The 9,073-nt window shown below is 35.6% G+C and overlaps 1 protein-coding gene across 1 annotated transcript; it reads right to left on the bottom strand.

Annotated features, from left to right (window-relative positions):
• Positions 1-5,581: 5,581 nt before the first annotated feature.
• On the bottom strand, positions 5,582-7,438 carry LOC113343963 (sugar transport protein 8-like). Its single transcript, XM_026588035.1, has one exon. It carries the CDS (start codon positions 7,335-7,337, stop codon positions 5,823-5,825), a length of 1,515 nt encoding a protein of 504 aa, XP_026443820.1. The 5' UTR covers positions 7,338-7,438; the 3' UTR covers positions 5,582-5,822.
• Between the last annotated feature and the right edge of the window lie 1,635 nt (positions 7,439-9,073).

Here is a 9,073-nt window from a genome sequence, read left to right as displayed (position 1 = left end):
ATCATCCCAGTGTTGGGGTTTAGCTCCTCATGTCAAAAACACGCTCAAAATATTTAATCATGGCTCAAATAGGTGTTTCTATTGAAGAAGTGAATCTGTAACAAATATAATTGTTACAGAATCCACTGTTACAGAAGCTGCCCTTACAATTAAATTCTAACAGGAATAGTTGTTGCAAAGCTGTTACAAAGGTATTGGATTTGAAAGATTAGGTAACGGTTTCTTGCTAAGTTGCGAAGTGTTCTACGACGTTGTTCTTCAGCAGCAGAAACGTCTTCTCTGCAACTCTTGATTTTCACCTCTGCAGCTTCACCAAGCCCTCAGCTCGGTCCCCCAAAGTCTCGACTCCCTTCTATGAACTCCCAGCAACTTATATATAGCCAACAGAGCGATTTAATCTCCCCAAAACTTCTCGAAATCTCTTCTTTTCTTTTCTTGGCAGTTACGACAATAATCTCTTCCCAAAATTGTTTCACGCGTTTCTGAGCTTTCCAACTTATCTCAAACTCTTCCTTAGATAGATATGTATCTTTGGGAAGAGTTTCTTGCCTTTAGTCTTCCTAGAATTCCAAAAATAAGTCATACAGAGACTCGTGCAAAACCTGACTTCTATTTCTTTTTCCGGCTATTCTAGCCAATTTGGGTAAAAAAAAAAGACTTCACCAGGCCTGTTTAGGCCTAGGGAGTAAACCCAATCAATTTCAGCCATTGAATCACTCTGGAAATCGATCGAATTCAATCCCCAACTCTGCCAGTTGCATGCATATTTTTCCCGCCAAAAACTATAAAACTTGATTCATCTCCTGCGGATTGTCTAGCCAATTATGGGAAAAAATAAGACCATTACCAGCCCTGTTTAGCCAAGAGGGACAAACCCATTTGATTTCAGCCATTGAATCTCCCTAGAACACCTTCAATTCTTCAACCCTAATTTTGTTCTTATTTTCCCTCCAAAATTCAAATTTCAAATGAAGAAGATGACCTCCCCTTATCCAAAGTGAGAGTCCGTATAGTAATTTTCTCCCACGAGCGCAAAAACCACTTTTTTAGCCAATTTCGCCGCAAAAGCTTATTTCTCCAAAAATACCTACAGGGACATAAAAAGCCATAATAAATATAAAATCGAGCACTAATAATATATACAATTGAGATTATATAAGACACAAAAATGTGCCTATCAGTCAGGAGGCATGAATGCAAACAGCAGGTCGCGGGATCAATTCTTGCTTCTCGCATGTTTATTTTTATTATGCATAATTTACACAGAATTGCCTCTTACACAGTTGGAATTTGATTACTTCGCAAGAACTTTGATTATTTCGCAAAAGGGGCTTAGCACAGTTGGTATGGTGCGAGAAAATACAAGAAGCAGATCAAGGGTTCAAGTCTCACTTCTCACACTTCTTTTTGCTGCGCGAAATTCATACATTTCAAGGCATTTATTCACTTCTTTGACAACAACAACGACTCACATGAAAGATAAGTACCACTTCCTTGAACATTTTACTTTATACTAAGAACGAATGAAAATATTTTTGATTTGATTTACAAAAAAGCGATTCAATCGCACGATTACAAAGATTTCAAGATTTCAAAGATTATAAAGATTACTAAGATTTCAAGATTACAAAGACTTCAAAATTACAAAGATTGCGAGATTTCAAAATTACAGAAAACTGAGAAAATTTAATTTATATGTTTCTCTAGAATATTTCTTTTACAGAGAATAAAAAGATTTTTGATTTGATTTACAAAATGCGAAACAATCGCAGAATTACAAAGATTTCACAATTACAAAGATTTCAGAATTATAATGTATTAGAACTTCCCTTGAATATTTACTTTGTTTCAAATGATATGATATTATGAGAATGAAAGAATGAACGAAAGAATAAAAGAACAAAGAAACGCGAAAATTTCGCAAGAGACAATCTAAGATCCATAAAAATCTAAGATTAGAATGGGGCGAACCTTTATGGCGTACACCCTAGTTCGCGAATAAAATTTCGCAAGAGGCAAATGTAAGACCTAAAGTACGTCATAGAAGGGGGTACATGTAGCATGACTCAGGGAAAAGGTTACACCGCCCCTGGAACCTGAGTCATGGAGATTTGGGGTCAATAAAGCCCATCCGGGAGAGGCACCTTGGATTCTCAGCCTAAGCATATGACTTAGGTTGGGCGACTAAGGTAATAAGAACTCTCCCAAGGAGTGCAGAATCTGATCAAGGCGCCGAGGTACACGGTTGAGTCAAGAGTGCCAGGGGCGTTTGAAGCGTCCTTCCCATTCTTGACAAGTCTTGGATTATACTGCACTCGGCCCGAAGAAAACCCCACTTAGGGTGCAGTTTCGTAACCATAAGCTCTATAGGTAAAAGGGATAAGAGGATGCGAAAACAACTGGTTGTTGTTAAGACCGTATGGGAGGAGCTAACCTTGTATGGTAGAAGTACGCCTCTTTGAAGGGGCAACCAGGGGGGAGATAAGAGTGGCACCCTCCATTAGGGAGCTGATAAGTGTCTTAAGACGCAAATGTCATGAGGCTTTTTACTCGCAAGGGTATTAAGGCTTGTCATATTTGTGCAACAATCCTGAAGAGGCAATAATACTAGAGAAAAAGATAAGACGAGATCAATGGGTCATTACATGAAAGTGTGAAGACGTCCTGCGATTTCGTCGCAAGACGGCAATGTCATGGGGCTTTATTTTCGCAAGAATATTTAGGCCTGTCATATTGTCGCAACAATCCTGAAGAGGCAATAATACAAAAGAAAAAGTTAAGGCAAGATCAATGGGTTTTTGCATGAAAGTTCAAAGACGTCCTGCGACTTTCTCGCAATGACAAGAGGTGGCAAAATAAGACCTTTAACTAGGAAGGCAAAATAAGACCACATAAGAAAATGAGTAAGCAAGTAAGCTTGCGAGAAGGATTATATGTAAGCAAACAAGCTTGCGAATATGTACACGGAAATGAAACTGAGGCAGTGAAAATGCCGCAGACTTGATATTATGATCATACTTTTATGAGATACTTATAGTGCAGGAAAAAAGAAAGATGAAACACAAGTAAGAACTTGTGAGGAACAATAACTACACGAAGAGGAATGCATACACTAAAGAAAAAGCCAGAAAAATGGAGAATGGAGGCAATTTAAAGCTACATCAATTTTAGCGTGCAAAATGAGCTAAGTAACGCAAACATTAGCTATACATTGCAATAGATAAGCATTCTCATCATACAAACATCATACTCGCATCATAAAAGCATTGCATAAGCATTTCATAGCATAAACATCGCATACACATTTCATAACATAATCATCACATAAGCATTATATTCGCACAAGTACTTTACAAAAATGTACGGAATAATATTGCAGAACTTCGCAATAATATCGCAGAATTTCGCAGAATTATTCAGAATTTCGCAGAATTTTTCAGAATTTCGCAGAATGTGTCAGAATTTCGTAGGATTATTCAGAGTTTCGTAGGATTATTCAGAATGTGTCAGAATTTTGCAGAATGTGATTATTTCGCAGAATGTGATTATTCCGAACGATATGATCATTTCGCTCAATTATTTCGCACAATTATAAGCAACTTGAAGAGATTATACTATCGCATGAGCACAAAACATGAGACAGAGGAAAGATGATAATGAAGAAACAATTCGCACATTCAACATTTTCTCAAAGATTCTACCCTCATAGATAAAGAACAGAAGCAACTATGGATTACCAAGAAAACATTTTATGTTCTTTATCTTCTCGGCAAGAATCACCAAAAATGGAGTAATAATTTCGCATGAATAGAGGCAATACTTATTATTCTCATTCAAGGACGGATACTTCTTACATTTCGAGAATTGAATATTTCTTATACTTCATCAAGGATACTTCATGCTTCTTATACTTCTTCAAGGATACTTCATACTTCGCATACTTCAAAAGAGATACTTCTTATTTACTTCGCAACATTTCGGAACTTCACAAAAGAATAGAGGCAAGTACGTACTTTTCAAGTCCAATATTCTTTCGTTTGTTCCTCCAACGACTACAACAAGGTGGATGTTTCCTTAAAGATCGCTCTTCAAGCAATATTCAAGGAAAAAGAGGCAAGATGTAGGATCCGAATATCGCACAACAGTAAGAATTTGTGAAATTATAGATAGAGCCTGCAAAATTATAGAGAGAGTTTGCGAGAAGGTAGCGAAGCTTGCGAGAATGTAGTTTGGGCGCGAGATAATATGAGTTGTACTCCACTATATGTGAGCTGTCATCCACTAGGTAGCATCCTATATAAAGAGAAAGGTATGAGAGAGAAAAGTAACTTGTATTATTATTATTATCTTCTTATTCTTCCCCAAAAACCAGAGAGAGAGAGAGAGAGAGAGCTCCAAATACTCATTAATGGAGTCTCAATGTAATTCATATGTAATTCAATGATCATAGTGAAACCTAACCCCGTGGATATAGATCAAATTGATCGAACCATGTAAATCTCGTGTCTTATTTTCTATTTTCATTATCTTTATCTTTATTTTCATATCAAATAAGTTTAGATCTAGAAATCATAATCATGATAATACAAGGGGTGTGTTGTAGGATTTCCTGCTACTACAATCGTACTAAAAAATGGTGCATTAATAATCTGGAAACGGGTCGTGAAATGGCATTCTTAATAGTTTGACAGTTTTGGACTTCTAGGTATATCTAGCCTAGCGTGTGACATGGTGTCGGTCTTGGCACTTACGAGTCAGCACTTGTAACAGCCTACAAAAACAAAAAAAATCTTGACTGACAAACCATACAATCAAATCTAATTTGACTATTTTATCTCCAAAGATCTTCCATTGAAGTGTGAAGTATTTATAGAATAGTTTAATAATAAAATCAAAAATCTAACAAACAAAAGGTTATTGTATTGAATGATGACATTCATTCACACCCAAAACAAAGCAAAAGTTCATCTTTAGATAAAGTCTCATCTAAACAACAGATCTTGACGATGGAGAATATGTGCTAGAGGTGGAGACTTTGAGTTGAAGAAGAATAGAAAGCCCTCCATATCATCTTTATTCTTTGGCGCTTAGGATGTAAAACAAAAAAAAAAACCTAAACACTATCAATATCTTTAATTTTAAATGTTTTAAGTGATGCACCTGAGGATAAGTTGGGAAATTCACGATTAAATGCACACACAAGTGGATTGCACATACATGGTCTAATGACATTTTTGGTAAAAGTTAGTGTTTAGGTGGTAAGTTGCTAGTATTAAGTATTAACTTTTAACAATATGGGGGGAAAAGCTACATCACTAATTCGTTTAGAAGGGCAAACTCAAAAGCCCTAGATTGTATTGTTTTCAGGGATTTTGGGTTGTTGGAATAACTAGCAATTCCTAGTTTTATCTCGTGTCTTGAGAATTTTTTTTCTCAAAATCTTATTGTAGAACTCGCTTCATGATTCGTATTCTATATTGCTTTCTTCTTAGTTAATTACTTATTCATTAGGCAGGACAACTGAACTTTCCACTCTATGTCATGCGATTGAAATTGGTCTTCAGTTTAGTGAGATGTTAACTTTCAATAAAAGTCATTTTTCATTAATGATTATACAATATAACTCGCGTGGTTTAAAGAAGACGAATAACAGTCTTACGACTTATTTTGCATTCTGGGAAATATGCAAATTAGGCACAGAACTTGACTGTCCTGAATTTGCTACAAAAATAAACTGTACCAAAATTTGCCGAGTACAGAAAAAATTATTGAAAGAAAACCTGACACTACGTTCTTAACCACAAAATGAAACTGTTCTGATTTTAAACGTGATCCTGTTTTGAAGAATTGGCGTAATGCTGGCCAATATCGTCATCATCACAATCCATATACTTCTTCCAAAACCAGTGCTGCTTCCAAACTCTTTCGATCACATCGTCTATGGGAACATTTTTAGTTTCCGGTAGGAAAAAGATAACAAAAAGGCCCATGACAAGAATCCAAGCAGCAAAGAAGAAAAAGATGCCGGCTTGCAAATGGCACAACATCGATAAGAATGCTTGAGCTATGATAAAAGTGAAGAGCATGTTTGAGCTAACTGCAAATGCAAAACCAGTAGTCCTTGTTTCGAGGGGAAACGTTTCACTTGGAATCAACCAACCTAATGGTCCCCATGACCATGCAAAGCTCATTACATACAAACATACCAGCAAAACCACTAATATCGCCTCTCCACGACCCAATGATCCTGTTGCCTTCAACTTTATTGTTAGGATTACCCCTATAATAGTCTGGGTGATGAACATTTGACAACAAGCTTGAAGTAGCAATGCTCTTCTCCCAAATTTGTCAACAGTTTTAATAGAAACCAATGTACTGAACACATTCACAAGCCCAATTATAACTGCTGATAACAAAGAAGCATCATTCCTAAAGCCAACAGTCTGAAAGAGAACAGGTGCATAGAACATAATTGCATTGATTCCTGTGAATTGTTGGAATACTTGCATAAGTATACCAATTACTAGAGGAGGTCTACTTGAAGGTTGTGCAAGTTTCTTGAACGGACTCTTAATTTGAATAGCAAATTGACTAGCATTTACTATTTGATTATATTCGTCGTCAACGTTTTTAGTTCGTCGAATTTTCTCGAGAACCACTCTTCCCTTATCCAGGTAACCTTGTTCGATTAAACTTGTAGGTGTCTCAGGGATAACAAATGTACCAAGCAAGAGCATCAGAGCAGGTACTCCAGCTAAACCCAAAGCTAGTCTCCAACCCCATGGATGTAACTCGGCAGCAAAGTAGTTTACAATATTTGCACACAATATGCCAATTGTCACATAGAGCTGGAAAAGAATGTTCACTGCTCCTCGATATTTGACAGGTGCAATTTCTGATAAGAATAACGGAACTGACTCATTACCAAAACCAACACCACACCCGAGCAAAATCCTTCCAATGATCAGCATAACAAGATTGCTAGCTGCAGCATTCAAAATAACTCCAGCCAACATGAAACAAGAAGCAACTAGCATAGTTCTCTTACGACCAAATTTTGAGCAGACCTTAGATGCAAAAAAGGTAGCGATAAGGGCTGCGAGATACAACGAGGAAGTGAATAATTGAACACGTTGGTCATTAAATTTACAGTAGTTGTTTTCTTTTGCAAGTTTTTTCTTTGCGTATACAGTAGGAAAGAACTTCAATAAGAAATCATCCATGGCTGTTACTCCACCTGATATTCCTATGTCATAACCAAACATAAGACCTCCAACTGCTGCAATCAACCAACATAGAACAACAAAGGGTTTCGAGTAAAATTCTTTATCTCCCATTTTTCAGTTTGTTGCTTTTCCTCACAAATTTTTATTTCAAAACCAAAATCTCTCGTGTAATGCACACAACAGAAGTGTAAGAGAGATTGAGATGATGCAAATGAAGCTTAGAGAGAGGATTATTTATATATTCAAAATATAGTTAGGATGTTTATATATAGAACTTCCAAAATTAGAATTCTTTTACTAATTAATAGGATTAAGATGGTGGCAAAATTAGATTAACTAGGGAGTATCTAATTTGAGTAAAATAATTTGCTTTTCTTATCACTTTTAAGAGATCAAGATGCGAAATACGATTTGATTTAATATTTTCATTAGGAAACTAAAAAAGTCTAATAATGGGTAAAGAATTTGCTAATTTTACATAACAAATTTACATTTTCTTAATCTTCTTCTTTTCTGGTTAAAGGCATTGTCCCAACCCAAATATAACTGCCAATAACTTGGACACTCCAACAAAAGAGGATCTATCCTTCAAAAAATAAAGGAGGAGGATCTTCAGTTACTTATATTGGTCCTGATTCATGCATGATGCGTCCTGGTTATCACATGGTGGGAATTTTCCCCCCAAGAAAAACTAGCGAAAATTCCAAGAAGTGAACTGTGAACATATATAATGAAAAAAAAGCATATACTGTAAAGAATGTTTCAATAAATGCTCAACGGCTATGTCTTGTGTCTAACATCTAAAAACTTAAACGTCTAGACAAATAAAGGTTTCACGTTAAACAGTGGGGAAATCCTCGCTTTCTATTGGCTGAAATAAGTCTTTTGTGGTTTTTGTGAAACGAGATATTTGGTGAGGACAATTTACACCGTATGATTGGTTTAAAAATTACAAACTCAAAAGTAAAACTTTACTTACCGTGTTTGGAATTCTATGGAAGTCCAAATTCAATTCGGAAATCGAGTACCTACCATATTGAAACTCTTTTTTTCCAAATTAATATATAAAAGAGAAAAAAACACATTTATTTCATATATATTTTCTGCAAAATTAAAAGCAAAAAATTAATATAATCCACACATATTTCTTATCTTTTCTTCACCTATTTAATGCGTCGAGACGGGGCGAAACGACACTAAATCAAAAATGCATCGCCACGGGGCGGGGCGAAGCCATGCACATACCAAATCAAAAATATGGTTAATAATCTAGTAGACATTGACCCAACAACATCAAATTCATAAAACTGCTACGGGAGAATAAGATTCTCTGGTGTTCTCTTGATTAATTCTTTATTTGTTAGTTATTATTTTACACTGCATCATAAATCATACTCCTTATTTAATCTTAGAGAAAAACAAACTGACCGGATATACATGGATTAATTAGGGGCTAGGTAATAAAAGGAAATAAGATCATTTGGAAGTAGAATCCAAAGCCCCTTAGCCATACATTTTTAGTAATGACTAATCTTCCCTTACTTAATTTGTTGTTACTAATTATTTAATTAGTTAAGTTGATATGGTTAAAGTAAATAAGTTAGGTAAATTTTTGGATAATTGTATCGTTAGATGTAACGTATGAATTTTGTTGGAAGATTTTTTTGAAAAAATTGGTTTTGAGATTCGGTAACGAAATTGAATTATTCTAGTCAAACACTTCTCAAAACGGAGTTTCACATGGTTTTGTTGGTTTAATTCTTCAAACGATAGAAGGATTTCAAACTTTCAGATCAGTCTATCAGAAGTTATCATGCTCGATTAAATAAAAGCACATCGAAAACCAC

The sequence above is a fragment of the Papaver somniferum genome, unplaced genomic scaffold (assembly GCF_003573695.1).
Source record: "Papaver somniferum cultivar HN1 unplaced genomic scaffold, ASM357369v1 unplaced-scaffold_70, whole genome shotgun sequence".
NCBI lineage: Eukaryota > Viridiplantae > Streptophyta > Magnoliopsida > Ranunculales > Papaveraceae > Papaver > Papaver somniferum.
This window is presented reverse-complemented; position numbering and strand designations above follow the sequence as displayed.